Here is a 21,610-nt window from a genome sequence, read left to right as displayed (position 1 = left end):
GGTGGGTGAGACTGAGACATGAGTAATAGAGCCCAATCCTGTGGTCTGCAGCACGGCTCTGCGCCACGGACCAGTCGCAAATGTGCCATAAGGCATGTTTGCGGGGCTTACCACTGGGCTCCCACTGGAGCCCCAGTGCCAGCCGGTGCTGGCCTAGTGTGTGGTGGTCACCAGGGTTCCGCAGCTCTGCAGTCTCCTGGACTGCCGGGCTGTGGAACGGGAGGCGTGGGCATAGCGGGGGGCATGGGGGAGGTGTTCCAGGGATGGGGGACACATGCCAGGGGGCAGGCGGTTGGCGTGTCAGGGGGAGGAAGAGAGGCGGATCAACAGAGCTGAGCTCCTCAGGATCCAAGGTGCTCATGCAGGGCTGCGCGCCCCACACAAGCGCCTTTACTTTAGCACCAACATTTTGGTCGCCGATAAAGAGAGTAGCCCCATTATGGGGCTGCTTCCTTTACTCAGGAGAAGGGGACAAACGTCTCCTTCTCCTGAGGAGCCTCCTGCAGTAGCGCAGGAGGCGCAGGATCTGGCGGGAACCCTCAGTGGAGTCGCCGAGCCTGGGCGCTATGGGAAGCTCAGGATTGGGCTGGTAGTCATGACATAAAATGAATAACAGTAATGGCCAGAAAATAAATGCAGTTAATATTTCCCCACAAGCAATGGATGAAGTTCTGCATCAAATGGCATATAACATGATGGTATTCCTAAAAGCCATGATTTCCACAATTTGTGTCCCTAGGATATCACCAGGACCCAATTTTTAGAATGACAATCTGTCCAGGACTGGAAATGATATCATGTCTGGAAGTGACATCATCAAGCAAATTAAAATAAATAATTATAAATAATTAAATTAAAGAAAAACAAATAATTATATAAGGGGAAGCCAGCCTTGTTCCACCAAGTCAACTTTCTCTGAAGCCTGCCTGCAATAACACCCCCTCCACACACACAAAAATTAGTGCGAGTTTCAACCCTACCCAGTTCCCAGTTCACTTTCTTATATTTAAACCACATCACCCACCTAGTTTTACAAGTTTTACAAGTTGAATAGAAAAAATTCAACGTAGCTGAAGAGACTCAGCTGAAGCCTTTGTTTTATTCTTTTTGTGGGGGGGGGGGGCTGATTTGTGGAGCATTTGTTGAACTCCACGTTCATCAGATTGGGACCATTCTGGTAGCCTCGTATTCCTCTTTGCCTGGCCTGACCAAGAACCAAGGCACGTTTGCTTACTCGCGAGTAAACATGACCGTGTGGCTTAGTTTCGCTTTCTATAAGGCTCAATAGATCAGCTTGGAGGGGGGACTTCCTTTTCAGGTGTTTTGGGGGGGCTGCGTTCATCGGATCGGGATCATTCTGTTGTCATTGGATTCCTCTCAGCCTGCCCTTTCACAAGGCAAGTTCACCTACTCATGAGTGAATGCACCATATGGCTCAGTTTCACTTTCCATAGGACTCCATGCATTTTTTTGTTTTCTGGTTTTTCAGCCATAACTTTTGGTAGAATGAAGATATTTAAGTCTGGTTTTTTTCCACTTCATTCAGCTGTAAATTCTGCATCCGACGGTATATAGCATGATAGTATTATTCCTAATCACCGTGATTTTGACCTCTTGTGATGTCACCGCCAAAGGCTGCTACCATGGACCGCCCCTCGCTAGCTACGCCACTGAGTGTCACCCTTAGTTTTGGTAATTTGGATTCAACTATCAGCTAAGTACTGAATTTAGGATTAATTTTACTGATGTGGAGGTTTGTCCCTATATTAGGAACAGCATGCTTTATGTCAGATCTGAATGTGGCATAAACCCATGTGAGAAATTTTGCTTACCGTAAAGAAATTATTGTAAGTTTAGGCAGAATTTGGTGGCAACTGTGGACTAGTATGCTTTCTTCTGCAAGTAGTTGGGTCCAGGAGTTGGACTGCTGCTCACTTAATTTTAGGTTTGCACTCACACTAGTTTTTGTTTTGAAATATACACATACCAACGTGTGAATGAGACAAACAGAGGCTTGTAAATACAACCATCCCATTGATGGTTTAATCAGGAAGCCATGGCTGCTTCCTATTGACTGTACAACTCAATGACAAAGTGTCAAATTTGGATTTTCTTCCATGTAATGTATGCAGTAGCCCACACCAGCTGCAACCAGAACGAATCCTTAATTGGTTTGATTTAAATTGGTTTGATTTAAACTTTGGAGGTCATCTGCCAGATGTTCAAAACTGGACCCATGCTGAACTGTGAGAGCCACAGGCACTGCCTCACACCTGTTTGTGTCCAGGAACCTTAAGCACCATGGACACTGGGAACCATAACAGTGTTCGCAATCCATCATTTTTGCTTTTTTCCCTGATTTAAAAAGATGCAGACTTTATTTGGACCACCATTCACCTGCACTTGGCTGAAGTTTTTACCTTCTTGATGTGTATTTGACTTATAGGGTACTGACACACACCAGAGCTTATGAGCATTGATATAACCACAAAACAAACAAATGATACAATAGCATTTATTATTGTTGTTGTTATTATTGTTATAATATCATGTGGCTCCCCAGTCCCAAGTTGGTGGGTTCCTCCTTTCTACTCACAGTATCACCATGCTGGATCTCATCAACCCATCCTTCTGAGAAGGACCCTGTTGCCCAGTGGCGTAGGGGAGCAGTCTGCCTCAGGTACCAGCCTTGGGGAGGGGTGACACCATAAATGACCCCACATCGCTAACATTGTGGAGGTTACGAATAACCCTATCATGCTACATACTGTTGGATGCAGAATTTCCAGCAGAATGCAAGTGTGTGAAATTCTCCTTTTCATCAAAAGTTATGGCCAAAAAATCAGAAACCAAAAAAATGCATGGTGCCTATGGAAAGTGAAACCGAACTGTATCACACGTTTACTCATGAGTAGGCGAACTTGCCTTAGTCCGTTGGAAAGGGCATGCTGAGAAGAATCCAACAACACCAGAATGGTCCCTATCCAATTAAAGTAGCCCTAAAAAAACACCCAAGAAAGAGGTTCCTCCCTCCAAGCAGACAATGTATTGGAAAGTAAGCAGACAATCGAAAGTGATAGTAAGCCACACGGTTACATTTACTCACGAATAGGCAAACGTGCCTTGGCTCCTGGTCAAATCAGGCAAAGGGGGGAATGCAAGGCTAGCTGCATGGTCCCAATCTGATGAAAGTGGAGCTCAACAAATGCGCCAGAAGGCAGCACCCCCTCCAAAGAATATAAGAGGCTTCAGCTGGTAAGGTGGGCACTGGGGAGGGCTGAAAATCTGTTTTTTTTTGGGGGGGGAGCATTATTGCAGGCAGTCTACAGAGAAAATTCACTTGATGGAACAGGGATGGCTTCCCCTTATTTAATCTGTTTTTCTTTAATTTAATTATTTATAATTATTTTATTTTGCTTGATGATGTCACTTCCAGCAATGACATCACTTCTGGTGGGTCCCGGACAGACTGTCATTCTAAAAAGTGGGTCCCAGTGTTAAAAGTTTGAAAACCACTGCCTTAACTCAAAACAGGCCAATGAAACATTCGGGGGGGGGGGGAAGACCCTAGTGACCAAAATTCTGGAAATCATAGCTTTTAGGAATAATACCATCATGTTATATATCATTTGATGCAGAATTTCATCCATTGTTTGTGGGGAAATATTCACTGCACTTATTTTCTGGTCATTATTATTATTCATTTCATGTCATGACTATTATTATCTCTCAGTTTCACCTACCTCACAGGGTTGTTGTGAGGACAAAATAAGGGGAGGAACTATGTACACCACCCTGAGCTGCTTATAGGAAGGGTATGAAAATGTTAATTAATTATGTCATGTGGGGTGATAAAAATTTATGGGTCCCGGGTGTCAAATTATTATTATTATTATTAACAGTATTTATATACTTTCAACTAAAAGTTCACAAAGCGGTTTACAGAGAAAAATCAAATAACTAAATGGCTCCCTGTCCCAAAAGGGCTCACAATCTAAAAAGATGCAAATGAATACCAGCAGACAGCCACTAGAACAGACAGTGCTGGGGTGAGGTGGGCCAGTTACTCTCCCCCTGCTAAAAAAAGGAGCACCAACTTGAAAAAGTGCCTCTGTGTTGGCTCGGTCATGTCGTGAGAATGGATGATGGCTGGATCCCAAAGGATCTCCTCTATGGAGAACTCGTGCAGGGAAAGTGCCCTACAGGTAGACCACAGCTGCAATACAAGGACATCTGCAAGAGGGATCTGAAGGCCTTAGGAGTGGACCTCAACAAGTGGGAAACCCTGGCCTCTGAGCGGCCCGCGTGGAGGCAGGCTGTGCAGCATGGCCTTTCCCAGTTTGAAGAGACACTTGGCCAACAGTCTGAGGCTAAGAGGCAAAGAAGGAAGGCCCATAGCCAGGGAGACAGACCAGGGACAGACTGCACTTGCTCCCGGTGTGGAAGGAATTGTCACTCCCCGAATCGGCCTTTTCAGCCACACTAGACACTGTTCTTTCGACATTACCATAGTCTTTTGAGACTGAAGGTTGCCAACAACCCAATTAGCAGGGGTAAATGACCTAGCTATGCCTCCGCTGTTGCCTTGCCTTGCCTGGTGTGGAGTTTTCCCATTGCCTCAGCTTGGCTTGGACAGCACCCACTGCTTCCACTTCCTCAGGCTATTGTCTGCTTTCTTAGCTGGAGCAACCAAGCCTTGCAGCCTGCTGCTATTGCCTGACTTTATACTGGGGCCTGCCTTATGGGCTTTTGCAGCCCCACCCCTTTCCAGCCCAGAAACCACCTCCCTGGTATCTCTGTTGCCCAGCAACCAGGAAGCCTGCTTTGGGAGAGGCATAAGTACTGTAGCTGCAGGACCTGCCTGGGGCCCACCTATTGGCTGCAGCACTAGCTGGAATACGTATTAGCAGTGGGTGGATAGCAGTTTGCTCCTTGATTGTTTGGGTTATTCTGGCATGAGTCTCACTGGCCATACTCTAGGAGTGGCAGCCTCTTCCAGGGCTGATTTAATCATTGCACATAAACACTGGTGTAAATTGGAAACGTGTAAGAAAAAAGACACAGATTGAAAACTACAGCAAAACTGCATGTATGCCAGTTTTGAAAGTTAACTTTAGGAGTCTTTCAAGGTAAGCCAGAAGGCAGGTGCAGTGGAACAAGAGGCTACGTGAACCCATACAATAATGTGATAGAACAGAACCATCCATTCATCCTTGGCAGAAAAACATGGATTAGAGTTTGTGTTCAGCTATATAATTATTTCTGTACTGTGTTTTAAGAGACTTGTATGCACCTTGAGAATCTGTTAATAGGTTAAAAATGCTGAAGGTTAAAAATAGGTTAAAAAGGTTGTAAAATGTTAAACAGATCCAGTTTAAAGATCCAACTGTATTTGTACATGAGGTAAACAGAATGTACAGTGCTTCAGAGTTGCTGTATTTGTTTGATACAGAACCACAGTGCTGTATGTTTGATACAGAACCACACAGTGGAGAGGTCAGGACTGACTGCAGCTCCCTGCAACCTGTACTTATGCTGGGAAAGCTTTGTGGCTTCCTTGGTGTATGGAAAGCCCTTTGACTGCCATAGGAGAAGGATGATTTGATTTGCATTAGGATAAATCAAGATTTTAGTTACGTTTTGCATATTTGAAATTGGCTACTACTTGAGAAGTTCCAGGGTATGGTAGTTATGTGCTGGATGGTAGTTATGTGTCAAGCAAACTATTGTTCATTGGGGTCCAGTAATTCATTCCCATCTATCTCATAGGATAGGTTGTAAGGATAAAATGAGGAGGGGAGACCATGTATACCACTCTAAGCTCCAGGGAGAAAGATAAGGAAACAAATACAAGTAATTAAGCAATGTACGATATACATGAATTATTTTCATTTATGCTACTGCTTCAATTATATGAGCTGCCCAATAAGGCTAAAAAGCAACATAAATGGGGAAAAGAAAAGGTTACTTTATAGTGAGTTACTTTATAGTGAGTCAGACAGTGAGTATTCTCTCCTGTGTCTAGCTGTGGCTTTCAAAAGTCTCAGAAATCTTTGCTAATAGATCAATATTTCCATAAATAACAAAACAGCTGATCCCTGCAAAGAAAAGCCATTTTCTAGCTCACAGTCACACAATCCTATTTAAACACAAGACTTTGCACTTGGGCAGCCCACTCCTGAGCTGCCCTGAGCATGGGGCTGCCACAGCGCCAAAAATGGCTGCCACAGCATCATGAGTGCAACTGGGCAGCCATCAGTGGCTCCTTGAGGGAAGGGTAAGGGAAGTACCCCGCAATGGGGCTACCTGATTCTATGGCAATCCTTGGGTTGCCACAGAATCAAGAGCCTCTGTGTTGTGCAGTGGACCCAACACGGAGGCTCAAAATGTGGTGGAGCTCCACTGGTCCGGAATGCCTCCTCCCCACTTTCCCCACACCTCAACTCACCTCTCTGCCACCTGGCAGTCCATGGGACTGCTGGGCAATGGAGCACTGGTGATCCGGTGATCCACGGGCGGCCGGCGCTGAGCTAGCACTGCTGCTGAGGGCCAAAAACGTGCTTTATGGCACATTTGCAAAACTCACTGCCTGCGGAGCGCCCGCAGTGTGAGCACACTGTGAGCCCTCACAGCCCAATCCTATGCATACCTACTCAGAAGTAAGTTCCATTAGAGTCAATGGGGCTTACTCCCAGGAAAGTGTGGATAGGATTGGGTTGTCTGTCTTTAAAGTCAGGGCAACTCTATTGCCCACCCCACCCCATTTTTTTGTTTCAATCCAAAGGCTTCCACTTAACTGGAAGAATAAGGATGAACTTTGGAGATATTATTCATGTCTTTAAAAAGGTGATCAGGGCGCTTCAAAGGCTGACCATAAGCTACTTGCTATGGCAGTCATATTGAACTTCAGTGTTCAGAAAGTGTACCTCTAAATACCAGGTGGTGGGATGGGAGAACAATGAGGAAACCTATTCGCCATCCATCGCCTCCTTTTGTGCTTCCCCGCGGCAAGTGGTCAGCCATTGTTGGATACAGGATGTTGGACTAACCGCACGCGCACTTACTTGGGAGTAAATCCCATTGAATTTAGTGGAACAGTTATTTCAGAGCACGTCTGCATATGATTGACTGTGCTGCCACTGAACCTCCGGTCTTCCCCGGGAAAGACTCTTTCCACGTGCCTGAATCTCTCTTCTACTGGATGTTCAGGGCAAGGGAGGGGGATTGTTAAAAATAACTTTGCATTGCAGACTGTAATTGTGCAGCTCCCCGCCACCACCACCCCGCCACCAGCGAGCAGCATTGTGTAACGCAGGTGGTGAAGAGAGGCTGCCTGCGTGTAAGCGAGCTGGGGAGAAGATGCAAAGGAGGGGGCAGGCAGCCAGCTAGCTGGCTGGCTCCGAGACGGAGCCGCTTCTCGCATCTCCTCCTCCGCCTGCTTTCGCTCCCTTGCAGAGGCTCGCAGACAAAGAGCCTCCATCCACCCCACCCCTCCCGCAGTTTCATTGCTTCGCCCAGCAGCAAGCGCGAGCCCCTTCTGGACCAGGGATCTTCTCCCCGCCCCGCCCCGCCCCGCGCCTGCAAGGCAAGGAGGATCGGGCTCAAGATGGCTTTAGCTCGTCTTTGCATTCTGCTTTCTTGCTACTGCTGCTGCCGCTTCCCAGCCGCCGCCACAGCAGCAGCAGCGGCGGCGGCGGCGGCAGCCGCAGCGACAGGTCCGGCCGAAGCGGACGGAGACCCTTCCAAGGAGATGGAGTGCAAGCTGAAGAGCATCACGGTGTCGGCGCTGCCCTTCCTGCGGGAGAACGACCTGAGCATCATGCACAGCCCGTCAGCTTCCGAGCCCAAGCTCCTCTTCTCGGTGCGCAACGATTTTCCCGGTGAGATGGTGGTGGTTGACGATCTGGAGAACACCGAGCTGCCCTACTTCGTACTGGGTGAGTCCTACCCGCTGCCTGGCCTGCTTGTCAAGGGGAACTGGGAGGGAGAGGCCGAGGCCTCTTCTGCTCCCCCGAAAATAGCAAGCGCACCACCCAGCTTCTCTGTGCAGAGCCTGGGCACCCGTACAAGGCCCTGGTTGCACGCAAGCGAAGATGCACCTCGTCTGCCCTGCCCCGCAACGGATCCTTGCTGCAGGCAGCAGTCGTGGTACTCAGAGGGGTCGTGCCCTTCCGGTTTCTCTTCTGTGTGCTGAAATAGTCGTGCATCTCTTTGGCTTCCAAGGCACGATGGCCTTCCAGGCTCACCCTTGGGGCCCTTGGGATTGAGTCCCCAGTGCTTCCCCCATACATTTCTTGTTGAGAAATTGCCCCACGTCATCGCCCCACGTCTTCAGTGGTAGTGCTTCATCTGCCATTGCTGCTTCCGTGCCCCAATTCAGAGACACCCCCTTTCCATCACCAGTGGTGGTGCTTCTTTTGTCTCTTTTGCCGCCTTTGCCCCAGAGCCCTCCCCTTCCCCATTTCCTACCATCTGTGGAGTGGCACCTCCTACACCAACTGCTCCTCAACAAGTTTGCCATTCATCATTTCTCTGCTTTGAAAAGAGTATCAAGAAGAGAGGACTGACAAAAGGCAATGCAGACCCTTGCCACTCTTTTCAAATCCTAACCATGGAGCAGTGGTGGCTGGCTTATTGAGGAGAAGGTGGTGGCAGTGACAGAGGAAGCCGTGGCACTGAATGAGGTGGGAGAGTGTGAGAGTGATAGGGCCACCTGGTTTTTGAGACCTACTAGGCCCGGTTGGCAGGCCAACTTCATGGCCTTCCTTGCACATAGAAGCCAAACACCCAGGCCCAAGACCTTTTCTGCATGCAGTAGGCTTGACTTCAGGTAACGAATCTTGGTTAATAACTTCCTGTGTGGAATAGTGAGTGCACTTCCTACACTTGTCTCGGCTTGCCAGGTCCTCTGTTCAAATATGCTCAAAATGGACCTTTTGCATGCCTCAGTTTGTGTGCAATTTACATGCATTCTGGTCAAGTTCACCAAGGCATTCCCTTCTATTTAGAGCAGTCATGCATATTTGGGTGCTCCTTGCCCAGAGTTTCCCTGAAGGGCTCAGCCTACATTCTCATGCATGGCTCCTCCTTCATGCTGCAGTACCTCCAGGCTATGACCTTGCATGCATGCCATATTCACTATCATCTCTTGCAAGTAGTAGCAGTGCAATTGGATATGTAATGTGCTCTTGCATGCAGAAGATATGTAGCTATTATACGTCTTAGGCCCAAATCCTAACCAACTTTCCAGCACTGACATAGCTGTGCCAAGGGGATGAGTGCTGCATCCTGCAGTTGGGTTGCAGTCATGGAGGCCTTCTCAAAGTAAGGGAATGTTTGTTCCCTTACCTTGGAGCAGCATTGTCCTTATGGCGGTGCTGGAAAGTGGGTTAGGATTGCGCCCTTACAAACATTTCCTAGATGCAACAGCGATGCATGACTTTGTCCAACTGTAGTCGGATTATCTTGAGCGCACAACAGCCATGTGCAAAAGTTGTGTGTGCCCATAGACTGCATACAACACTAACTCTAGCTACACTCTGTGCAGTTCTTCTTGGCTGCCAAAGCTACCCATGCATCCTGTAGATAGCTTCATGCATATCATGTACTCTTTGCCACAATTATGATTAAATAGTGCATGAGACTCCCTTGCAATAAATAAATACATGGGCACTCCCCAAATGTTTCCCTCTCTGCAGCAGTAGCACATACTATCATGCATGCCTGACTCTTGTGCCGAACTTCTGCACTGGGCCCCATGCTGCATCCCATCAGTGACAACCCTATGCCTTCCATTCTCATGCGTAAGAGTTCTAATGCGCAGCAAATATTAATTAGTAGCCAACAACCTCCACAGTCAGCAATGCACCAACTATACATGAAGACAACATATCCAGAGACTCTCCTGTATAATTTTTCCTGCTTTCAAAAGCTGGCAGCGCCAATCCTAACTTGTGCTAGAACAGGGAGGTTGGCAGGCCTGCCCCATATCCAGCATGAATTTTGGGCTGCACGTGGCTCAGTCTGGGCAAGGGGAAACACTTCCCCTTACCTCAGGGAGAGCCTCTTCAGCCCCAATGGGCCTACTACTGCGCCACCTCTTTAGGTGCCACTCTGCACTGCCCAGGAATGGGATTAGGATCTGGCATAACTGCCAGGTCCTGGCCCACTCCCCGCTCTCTTGCCACCCACCCACGGGCCTGTTCGCTGTCCGCCCTGCCCCACCCCGAAATGCCTCTTCCCTGCCTTCTCCCCCTCGCCCCCCGATCTCCATGCTGCCGAGTTCAGCCAACGTGGACCTACCATTCTCTGTTGGCGCAGAGACTGCATGCAGCCTCAGTGGGCCAGCACGCATCCCTGTGCTGGCCCAGCCAACACTCAAGGAGGCGCAAACGTGCTTTACAGCACATTTGAAGCCCTCCCAAGTCCCAAGTAAGTTGCGCCAGCTGAGTTCTCCATTAGGATTGCACTCTCAGTGTCTAGCACTTGAGCAGCTGTGCTTAGATGCTCCAATCCTGTACCCTTTTGCATTCAGCAGTCAGCAAGGGTATTTCTGTACTACAGTTGTCTCTCATCCTTTCTCTTTGGATGACATGGCAGCATACATGGAATTCACATTTTTTTCACAACAGTCCTTCAAGGTGAGTTGGATTGTTCAACTTCAAGGATTGTTCAACTTCAAGGATAGTTGAAAAGCGGTATATAAATACTGTTGATTGATTGATTGTTGATTGATTGAGAGAAGGTGACTGTCAACTGATTAAGTACTTTAACCAACTCAGTACAACTGCAGTACAACTGCAATATTATAACCACCATAATATCCTTCTCTGCTTAGTATCAATGGTAGTCCAGAAAATTGCTCTGCTTTTATTGCACATATGCATGTGTGTATCCCTCCACATTCTGCATCTCCTCTTTAGCTCAAAAGTCATATCTGAGATATTGTACTTATTTTCCTCCAAATATATGTCTACACTATGAAATTTTTTGTTTTCACTATCCCATAAACTATCCAGGAAAATGAAATAACTTTCCATCCAGTTCTTTGAAAAACCAGAACTTTCTCGTGTCCCAGGACTATATAGACCCTTATGCAAAATGTCTATAGGACCTCAAATGCTCCTACTAGTTTTGTGCTCTCCTTATTATTCACCAGGAGCGACATCCTTCATTTCCACTCAGCTACACAAATTGTGTGCATTTCAGTGATTCAGTAGACATCTGTTGTTTTTCAGCCATTGTTTGGCCACTATTGCTGTGTTTCCCAAATAACTGTATGTCTGTCCTACTAAAAGATTCAGCTCTTTAATCATAGAATCATAGAGTTGGAAGGGTCCTAATAGGTCATCTAGTCCAACCCCCTGCCCTAGGCAGGAAATCCTCTTAGAGCATCTCCAACAGGTGCTTGTCAAGCCTCTGCTTGAATATCACTAGTGAGGGAGAGTCCACCACCTCTCTTGGCAATCTGTTCCACTGCCAAACTGCCCTGACTGTCAGGAATTTCTTCCTGATATCTAATCGAAATCTCCTCTTTTGCAGTTTATACTCTCTTGCAGTTAATACTTAAGGAGGCTAGAGTTTCAGCCCAGTCTGCCCTCTGAACTGCTTCTTCTGTCTACCATCTGAACTACTTCTTTTAGGACTACTGAAGAAAACTAAATCAGAGGTCTCTTAGCTCCTGTGCGATATAGCATTGTGGACCTTAATCAACATGAGCTGTTTTCTGACTGTGTGTTAGGAGATGCTGGGGTTCCTTGCATGTTGGCAGATGAACTTATGTGGAAGAAAGTTTGTCCATCACTACTAATCTTCCCCTATGAAGATTAGGGGAACCATAGTGTTTGGAAACTAGGTCTGTGTCCTGAATACATGCCAGGTCATAATAGAGCCCAGCAATAGAGTCCTGACTTTTCCTATGCCTAGAACATGCCTCCAGAATCCTTTGTAATGTGCACATTTCAATCATGCGAAAAGGATTTCCTGAAGTCTAGAAACCATGGCTCTGCAGAGAAGTCCTTTTGTAAAGCATAAGGTAGATTGTGGGAACACCTGCCACTTGGGGCATTAACTAGTGATGGTGCAGTCTTGCAGATAAATGTGCACTCTGATCTTATTTATGTAAGTGTATTCCAATTTAATTATACTCACTTTCCATAGTTTATTCAGCATCATTGTTCATGTACCATTCTGTCTGTTACTCATTTTCCGTGGTGCATTATAAACGGGCAAAGTGTTTGATGGTTTCTGTCACATTCTCCAGCTCCACAATCTGACAAGGTAGGTTGTCAGTCTTTCCATTATACAGATTTGGAACTGAGGTGGTGAGGTAACAACTTGCACAAGGACACCCAGTCTGCTGGATTTTGAACCAAGCTTCTCATACGCCATACCAAAACTTGAACCACTGTATCTGTTGCCATAGTGGGATAGAATGGCAAACACTGTGCTTGTTGGAGTTCATCCAGAGACCTGAGGGTGGGGGGAAACCAGAGATGCCTTACCTCTGTATTCAGTGGTACTAGTGTGATATCAGGTTACCCAATAATTTGTGTGTGTGTGTGTTTGAGAGAGAGAGAGAGAGAGAGAGAGAGAGAGAGACTCTGTACTCTCCGTATCCAGCGCAGGTTAGGAGGTGGCTGCCACACAATTTATGCTACATGGGGTAAGCATGATAGAGAGAAGGCTAGGCCTCTCCTTCATATCTAGTTTTTCCATATGGAGGAAAATGAGCATTCTATCATGCATATGATCACCTACGGCAGCCTACAGCAGCCATTTTCAGCCACTGTGCCGTGGCACACTGGTGTGCCGCGAATGGTTACTGTTAAATCTCAAAAGGTACAAAATGGGGCAGGCTTGCCAGTATTTGCCTTTAAATAGGAGGGGAAGAACTATATGCATTCCTTCAAGTGATGGCATAGCAAAAGATTGACCAGGCCTCAAAATACTAGTGGAATGTGGGGGGAGGGGTTGTACTGCTTATCACTGGCAACCAGTGCCACTTTATATGGCAATTGCAAGAGCATGGATGCACTTCCCAAAGAGAAGATTACGTATTCCTTGTAACAAAATGTTACATGTTGACATGATTTCTATCATTTCCTTCCTCCAAGGAGATTATATTTGCAACTCACAACAGCCTTCTGTGCAGGGTGAATCAAAATCTGCTGAGGCAGAGTAAAGTGGAAAGGAGCAACACTGGAAGGAAGGTGGCAAAATTTCCATTGTGTGGGTTTCTATATACAGTTCCCACATTGTTGTTGGCAACCTTCAGTCTCGAAAGCCTATGGTATCGCGCTCTGAAAGGTGGTTCTGGAACAGCGTCTAGTGTGGCTGAAAAGGCCAATTCGGGAGTGACAATCCCTTCCACACCGGGAGCAAGTGCAGTCTGTCCCTGGTCTGTCTCCCTGGCTATGGGCCTTCCTTCTTTGCCTCTTAGCCTCAGACTGTTGCCCAAGTGTCTCTTCAAACTGGGAAAGGCCATGCTGCACAGCCTGCCTCCATGCGGGCCGCTCAGAGGCCAGGGTTTCCCACTTGTTGAGGTCCACTCCTAAGGCCTTCAGATCCCTCTTGCAGATGTCCTTGTATCGCAGCTGTGGTCTACCTGTAGGGCGCTTTCCTTGCACGAGTTCTCCATAGAGGAGATCCTTTGGGATCCGGCCATCATCCATTCTCACAACATGACTGAGCCAACGCAGGCGTCTCTGTTTCAGCAGTGTGTACATGCTGGGGATTCCAGCACGTTCCCACATGTATCCTCACAAACTGTCATGGCTGCCGTTCATAAGAAAACCTAATATGGGAATGTTTCAATTTTTTAGATAACTTGATTTCTTTAAAATTGTACAAATCATACAAAACATAAATACTGTGAAAGTACAGGTTGAGACTAATTATTCGCATGGGTTGGTATGCTTACAAAGTTTTAAAAAATTAGTCCTCCTGGACCAGACAAAATCTACCTGTCTCCAACAGTGATCAGCAGCTGATAAAGCATATATATTGCTGTGTATTAATAATATATTTTTAAGATCTGCATTTAATTAATGATATGATTAATATAATTAATATTAATATAGTTAATATATATTTAATATTTAATATTACTTTATAATAAATATATTATAATATTATATTTAATATAGTTAATATAGTTAATATTTCTGGCCACTTCCTGTTTAATGATGTCACTTCCAGCCCTGGTGGAAGTCTGGTCCAGGAGGACTAATTTTTTAAAATTTTGTAAGCATACCAATAGAATTGTTTTATCAAATGAACTTTGTGAACAACTAGTCTAACCAACATTACACACACACCCCTGTGGACCCCAATCCAACTAGTCATTTCTCCCATTCTCCTTGGATAGGTTTGAACCCTTTATTAATTTAATGAAATTAAATTTTTCCAGCAGCTGGTGGAGAAAACAAAAATAGACCATGGAAATATATCAGAGCTGATAAGGGTTTGGTTCGGAAGCTGATTTGTCTCCTATACTAGGAGATGCACAACTCAAGCCTATGCATGTCTACTCAGAAGTAAGTCCCACTAGAGTCAATGGGGCTTACTCCCAGGAAAGTGTGGATAGGATTGGGCTGGCAATCACTTCATCAATGGCTGATAAGTATTCCCTTCAAATAGGAAGATTCATCACTTTAAAAATACAGCCTTTCCTCTTCAGTCAGACAACAAGATTAATAAATCACTTTGAAAACAGTACCCTTTTTCTGCTCCTGGCCAAGTAAAGTGTGTGCTTGTCTCTCCCCTCCCCCTTTGCCAACTGCATGGAAGCAACTTTAAGAGTCCTGATGACTGGTAAAATAGGAAGTGTTTTATTTGGGGAGGGGGAGGAAAGCGGGAAGGTTTGGAGATCAAAAGGGGGGAATGGAAGAGGGAGGGGGTTATAAAGAGAGATTTCACTTTGATGAGAAGCGATCCCAGGCTGGGAACTAGGAACCAACCAGACAAGGATCCGCGAGGGTTAAGGACTGCAAGCTGAGCATGCTTGGAAGAGGACGGGGCGGCAGCAACCACTCTCGCAGCTGAGCAACTACCCTTTCTTCTGCTTTAATAAAAAGCCCAGAAGCCCAGGGCAGAAGATGGGCTCATATTCTGCTGAGGGGTGTGACTGTATCACTGTGAGAGGACATCCCGCGCCTCCCCTTTGAGTTCCTGGTGCCGTGCCTCACAGTTTGAATAACACTGCCATAGGCCCATCTAGTCCAGCTTCCTGTATCTCACAGTGGCCCACCACATGCCCCAGGGAGTATACCAGATAACAAGAGACCTGCATCCTGGTGCCCTCCCTTGCATCTGACATAGCCCATTTCTAAAATCAGGAGGTTGCACGTATACATCATGGCTTGTAACCCATGATTTTTCCTACAGAAATTCGTCCAATCATCTTTTAAAGGCATCTAGGCCAGATGCCATCACTATATCCTGTGGCAAGGAGTTCCACAGACCAACCACACGCTAAGTAAAGAAATATTTTCTTTTGTCTGTCCTCCCAACACTCAATTTTAGTGGATGTCCCCTGGTTCTGGTGTTATGTGGGATTGTAAAGAGCATCTCTCTATCCACTCTATCCTTTCCATGCATAATTTTGTATGTCTCAATCATGTCCCCCCTCGGGCGCCTCTTTTCTAGGCTGAAGAGGCCCAAACGCCGTAGCCTTTCCTCATAAGGAAGGTGCCCCAGCCCAGTAATCATCTTAGTCGCTCTCTTTTGCACCTTTTCCATTTCCATTATGTCCTTTTTGAGATGTGGTGACCAGAACTGCCTATTTTCCAATTTCCCAACCCTAAATAATTATTGTAAAACCCTCTAATCATCTAAATTAGATTGCCTTCAGACTTCGAAGATATATCCATCCCTCAAAACTTCAGTATTGCCTCTATATTATATGGACTCCCCACTTGTGCCTCATCTCCCATGTGCAAATGATATAAAGATTTTCAGGGCAGACCTCTCTTTTTCTTCTTACCTTATGTGCAGCTGTGCAACATGACATCAAGTTCTCCTGTCCAAAATGCTGTCATACTTGTTGCGTTCTCATTATGTAACCCCACCTAGAAAATTCATTGACACGTTTCTTTAAATTTTCTCTATCATATGCCTGGTTCCCTGTTTTAATGAGGAAGTATTGAAATAGTTCTCAGGGTGAAATGATACATCACACATGAGATCCATGATGAGACTTTTTATGGAGTTACAGCCCAATCCTGAGCTACCCGGCGTGTGAGGCTGCAGCAGCATCAAAATGGCTACCGCAGCATCCAATGCGTGCCGGGCAGCCTGCAATGACTCCTTGGGGGAAGGGGACTTTTGGGGGAAGGGGAAATAGCCCCACAATGGGGCTACTTGATTCTGCAGTGGCTCTTGAGCTGGTGCTGAATCCAGGAGTCGCTTGTCGGACTGAGTGGCCCTACAAGGGGCTCAGGATCCAGTGGAGAAAGCTGAGAATGCTTAGAAAAAACAAAATAAACAAAAATAGCAACACATGCTTAGTGTGTTCATGTTTGCAGTAGATTTGTCATTTGTGGGTATTTTCCACCCACTTGTCTCAGTATCTGGCCCCCAATCTGAGATATGGCAAATTTGATTAGTCTAGTTCATATCCATGTAAAAGCATGCACAACATCCCAGAGTTTCACTTCGGTTCCCATGTCCAGCTCAAATAGTAGATCCTGCTGGATTTATTTGAGCCATAGTCTATTCTATGAAATTAAGCATTTTGTTGAACATTCTTACATTAACTGCCCAATCCTCTGCAGATCTACTCAGAAGTAAATCCCACTGTGGTCAGCGGGGCTTGCTCTGAGATAAGTGTGCATAGGATTGCAGCTGTGCTTTTTAAAGAAACTGTTATGGTCAGTGTATTCATACACCCAGCTTCAGAAGCCAGTACGAGCTATTACGGAGTTAAATACATATAAGAATATAAGTAGGTGCAAAAGAGGGCCAGTCATCGGCTAGTGATGATTGGTATGAGAATAAGGGTGCAATCCTGAGGTGCCCCTGGGCCAGTGCAAGAGGTCACAAACGTGCCATATGGCACATTTGTGCCTCCTCGTGAGTTGGTTAGATTGGCACGCCAACCCGTGAATGCGTGCTGGCCCGTATAGGCTGAATTCAACCTGTGTGCCGATGGAGGGACCAAGCATTGTGTTGGCCGAGCTCGGCCGATACAAAGTTCTGCGGTGGGTGGGGAGGAGGTAGACGTTCCAGAGCAGCGGGAGGGTGGGTGGTGGGCCCCGGGACAGGTATGCGGGCGGGCAGCAGGTGGTAGGGCCGGATCCCAACCCTATTCCTCAAGTAGCGCCAAGCAGCTTCAAGCCACTTGGCTCTCTTTGGACTTGTGTCACCTCAGGAGGTGGCGCAAGTCCAAAGAGACCTATATGGGCTGTGGTGGCTTACCTGGGGGTAAGGGGAAGCGTTTCTCCTTATCTTCGGCTGAGCTACTGTGGTGCCCTATCTTGCTCTGGATACAGTGCAAGCCTCCTGCCTTGTCTGTTCCAGCACAAGATAGGATTGCGCCTTCTTACATATACAGAAGTGTTCCGGTTTTCAACTGTGAAGTGCTGGAGCGTGTAGTGGCTCTAATTGCCATCGTGCTGCCAGCTCAGAGAAAAGACTAGTAACTAAAGGCGCAATCCAAACACATCCTTGGGCTGAGGCAAGTCCCTTGTGCCAGCCCAGGAGGGTTGCAAATGTGCCATCAAGCACGTATGCACCTCCTCGAGAGGAAGCCGGGCTGGTGCTCTGAGAAGCACCGGCCTGTGGAGGCTGACATAAGTCTCCACATGGGCTTCCTCCTCGACACTTGCATCAGCCTAACTGGGCTGACGCAAGGAGAAAAGGTAGGCGGCGGAAGGGGGAAGAGGTGGGAAGGAGGCATTTCTGGGTGGGGGGAGGGCGGACAGGTAGCGGGATCTGGCAGTCATGCTGGATCCCAACCCCCATTCCCAGGAAGAACAGAGCGGCTTTGAGGAGGTGAAGGAGACTTCAAGGCTTCAGGAGGTGGTGCAAGTCCGACGAGACCCATAGGGGCCAGCGGCCCTTACCCAGGGGTAAGGGGAAATGTTTTTCCTTGCCTCTGGCTGAGTCGCTTATGGCCACAATCCTGCACTGGATACAGCGTAAGCCTCTTGGCTTGCCTGTTCCAGCTCGTGATAGGATTGTGCCCTAAGCCACTGTAACTGACCTGACACATCCATTTTGTTTCACTGCAAGCCTATTCATGTCTACCGAGAAGATGGTCTCATGAAGTGGTGATCTTTTGTGTTAGTTTGGTACACCTGACTTTATTATCCATCTTCCTTCTTTTGCATACTTGGATCCCCTTGGCCTATGGTTGCCATATTACCTCAAGGGTTGTCCCTAAAGCAAACAAGTTCCACCACTGTGGGGTAGTCCTTGAGAATTTCGTGCCCTCTTTACATTCCCTTGCTTTTAAAATATATAGATGTACTTATATTTAATTAGATTAGTTCATTAATGAACTAATTGATTAGTGATTAAGTGATTAAGTAAATGTTTTTTAATTGGTTGATAGTCCTAATGATTGTGGCTGCAATCCTAACCACACTTTCCTGAGAGTAAGGGTCTTTGAACAAAATAGGACTTACTTCTGAGTAGACCTGGTTAGGCTTGTGCCCTAAGGTAGCTGAGATTGTGAAATGCTCTGTTAAGGTGAGTTTTCTTTGCAGAGGTATGTTTTTACTGGTCCCCATTGAAGTCTATGAAATGTATACCATCCTGGCTGAGTGAGGGAAGTTGAAGAGAGAGCTGGCTGTGAAATGTACATGGTAATACATCTCCACAGGGTGAGGAGTTGGCATAGTGCAGGGTTCCAATACAATCCCTTTCCTGCTTGACCCCCCTCTGTTGACCCCACCAAAATTCCCCCATTTCAAAATATTGGTATGCCTCTCGGTTTTCACACTGAAGCTTATGTCTGTGGCTAAGTTGCAGAAACAGAAAGGCTGCACAGTAGATGTTCAATGCACATACTAAGAGGTCTCTGCTGTGGAAAGGCCTGGTGAGGTTGTCATGGTAACTCAGAGCAAAAGCTTTTGCTGGCCAGGCCAAGATTTTCCCCCACACACTGCTGGCCCATCAGAGGTTTAAGTCCAGCCTCTGCAGAAGTATATCTTGGGGTAAACCATCACCAGCTTTCTCTTTTCTCTCCAATCTGTTTATACTTCTCCAGTCCCTGAAACATACAGGGAAAAGGAAGGGGGGAGACAAAGAAAGCAAGGATGTTGGAGCAATGGCATTGTGATGAATGCCCTGTTTTCCCCCCTATTCTTTATCCGTGTTTGTGTATTTTTGGATAAAGAAGCCCCAGTCCTTGCACCTGCAGGTGAGCAAGTATGTGCTTTCCTCTGAGCTTCCAACAACTGGGAGGACCTTGATGTTGTCTTTGAAATCCTTGATATTGTTCATGCAAGGAACCTGGAAATTAGATGGTAATCATTCATGCTGCTGGGGAGTGGAGGCAGAGTGACTTGCCTAAGGTCATGTGGTGAGTTCATGGCAGAGGCAGGATTTGAACCAGGGCAATCCTGATTTACAGTTTAGTAAAGGACAAAGAGTAGCTTAAAGAGTAAGGTGGAAAGAGCAAGAAGGTGAAAAAGGGGGATGAGAGAGAGCTGACATTTAATACCTATGTTTAATATAGCTGACATTTGTTTTAATACATATCAGACAACATTTAATAAAAGGTCAAGGATGAATTCCAACTTCTGATAACTGAAGCATCTTTTTTTCTTTCTCTGTTAAAACTGGAGGCATGCTTTCTTCTTATACTAAAAAAGGCTGACATATAACCTGTGCACCAGTAGGCCTGAGCCCAGTCATAGAGCACTTGCTTTGCTTGCAGGAGAACCTAGTTAAATCCCTGACATCCCTAAGCAGGGCTGGGAAAGAAACCCTGCTATCAGTCAAGGTATATAATACTTGACTAGATAGACGAGTAGTCTGACTTGGTATAAGGTAACTTCCCCTATGTTATGAATGAATTATACAGGCCAACACACATTTTGCTTCCTTAAATACTGTTATTATTATTATTATTATTATTATATGGACATCGTCGCCCTTCAAGAGACGAGGTTGCCAGATTCCGGATCTGTCAAGGAGAGAAATTTTTCATTTTTCTGGCAGGGAAAACCACCAAATGAAACCAGGGAACATGGCATTGGCTTTGTGGTCAGAAATACCCTGCTGAAATCCATCATTCAACCTACTGTGGGAAGTGAAAGAATTTTGTCCCTGCAGCTCCAGTCATCAGCAGGACCTGTCACTCTCATCAGTGCTTATGCACCGACTCTGTCGTCTCCAGCAGAAGCCAAAGACAAATTCTATGATGACCTGGCCACCACTATCAAGAAGATCCCTGTAAAAGAGCCATTGTTCATCCTCAGCGATTTCAACGCTAGAGTTGGTGCTGATAACAGTTCATGGCCCACTTGCTTAGGTCAGTTCGGCACTGGGAGGATGAACGAAAATGGCCAACGCCTGCTAGAGTTTTGCTGTCATCATGGTCTCTGTGTCAGCAATACGTTCTTCAACACAAAGCCCCAACATAGAGTCTCTTGGAGACACCCAAGATCAAAGCACTGGCACCAGCTCGACCTGATCCTCACCAGACGCTCCAACCTTCCCAGCATCAAGATCACACACAGTTATCAGGGTGCTGCCTGCGACACTGACCACTCCCTGGTGTGCAGCAGAGTGAAACTGCAAACAAAGCGACTGTATCACACGAAAAAGGAAGGAAGACCTCGCATTGATACCAGCAAGACCCGGTATCAGAGAAAAGTGGAGGAATTTGCACGAGCGCTTGAGGAATCTCTTCCAGGCCCAGCCGACGCAAATGCATCCAACAGATGGGAACATTTCAAGAATACCATTTACAACACCGCCTTGTCCATATTTGGCAAGAAGACCAACAAGGCGGCAGACTGGTTTGAAGCCCACTCTGAGGAGTTGACACCAGTCATTGAGGAAAAGAGGAGAGCTCAAGCAGCATACAAGGCCTGTCCCAGTGAGTGCAACCTGCAGGTCCTCCGAGCTGCTCGCAGCAAAGTCCAACAGACTGCCAGGAGATGTGCTAACGACTACTGGCTCCAGCTCTGTTCCGAGAAACAGATAGCAGCTGACACGGGCAACATCAAGGGGATGTATGATGGTATCAAGCAGGCCGTAGGTCCAACACAGAAGAAAATTGCCTCTCTGAAGTCTGCCGCAGGCGAGGTCATCCAGGATCGGGCGCAGCAGATGGAACGCTGGGTGCAGCACTACTCTGAGCTATATTCCAGAGAAAATATAGTCACCGAAGAAGCGCTGAACAACATTGAGTGCCTGCCTGTGCTGGAGGAGCTTGACAGTGAACCAACCCTAGAAGAACTTCACGCGACCCTGGACTCCCTTGCCTTTGGCAAGGCACCTGGAAAAGACAGCATCCCTGCTGAAGTCCTAAAGTGCTGCAAAGAGATCATCGTCACTGAGCTGCATGAAATCCTCTGTCTTTGCTGGAGAGAAGGTGGAGTACCTCAAGACATGAGGGATGCAAACATCATCACGCTGTACAAGAACAAAGGTG

The 21,610-nt window shown here is 46.6% G+C and overlaps 1 protein-coding gene across 1 annotated transcript in view; it reads left to right on the top strand.

Annotated features, from left to right (window-relative positions):
* Positions 1–7,606: 7,606 nt before the first annotated feature.
* ASTN1 (astrotactin 1) overlaps positions 7,607–21,610 on the top strand; it is a 319,088-nt gene continuing 305,084 nt past the window's right edge. Inside the window, exon 1 of the mRNA XM_066624531.1 lies at positions 7,607–7,937. Coding sequence (XP_066480628.1) covers positions 7,607–7,937 — 331 coding nt within the window. The remainder of the gene's footprint in view (positions 7,938–21,610) is intronic.

Source organism: Tiliqua scincoides, chromosome 4 (assembly GCF_035046505.1).
Source record: "Tiliqua scincoides isolate rTilSci1 chromosome 4, rTilSci1.hap2, whole genome shotgun sequence".
In the NCBI taxonomy this organism is placed as follows: Eukaryota; Metazoa; Chordata; class Lepidosauria; order Squamata; family Scincidae; genus Tiliqua; species Tiliqua scincoides.
The sequence above is the reverse complement of the archived record's forward strand: the minus strand, read 5'-3'. Positions and strand labels throughout refer to the sequence as shown.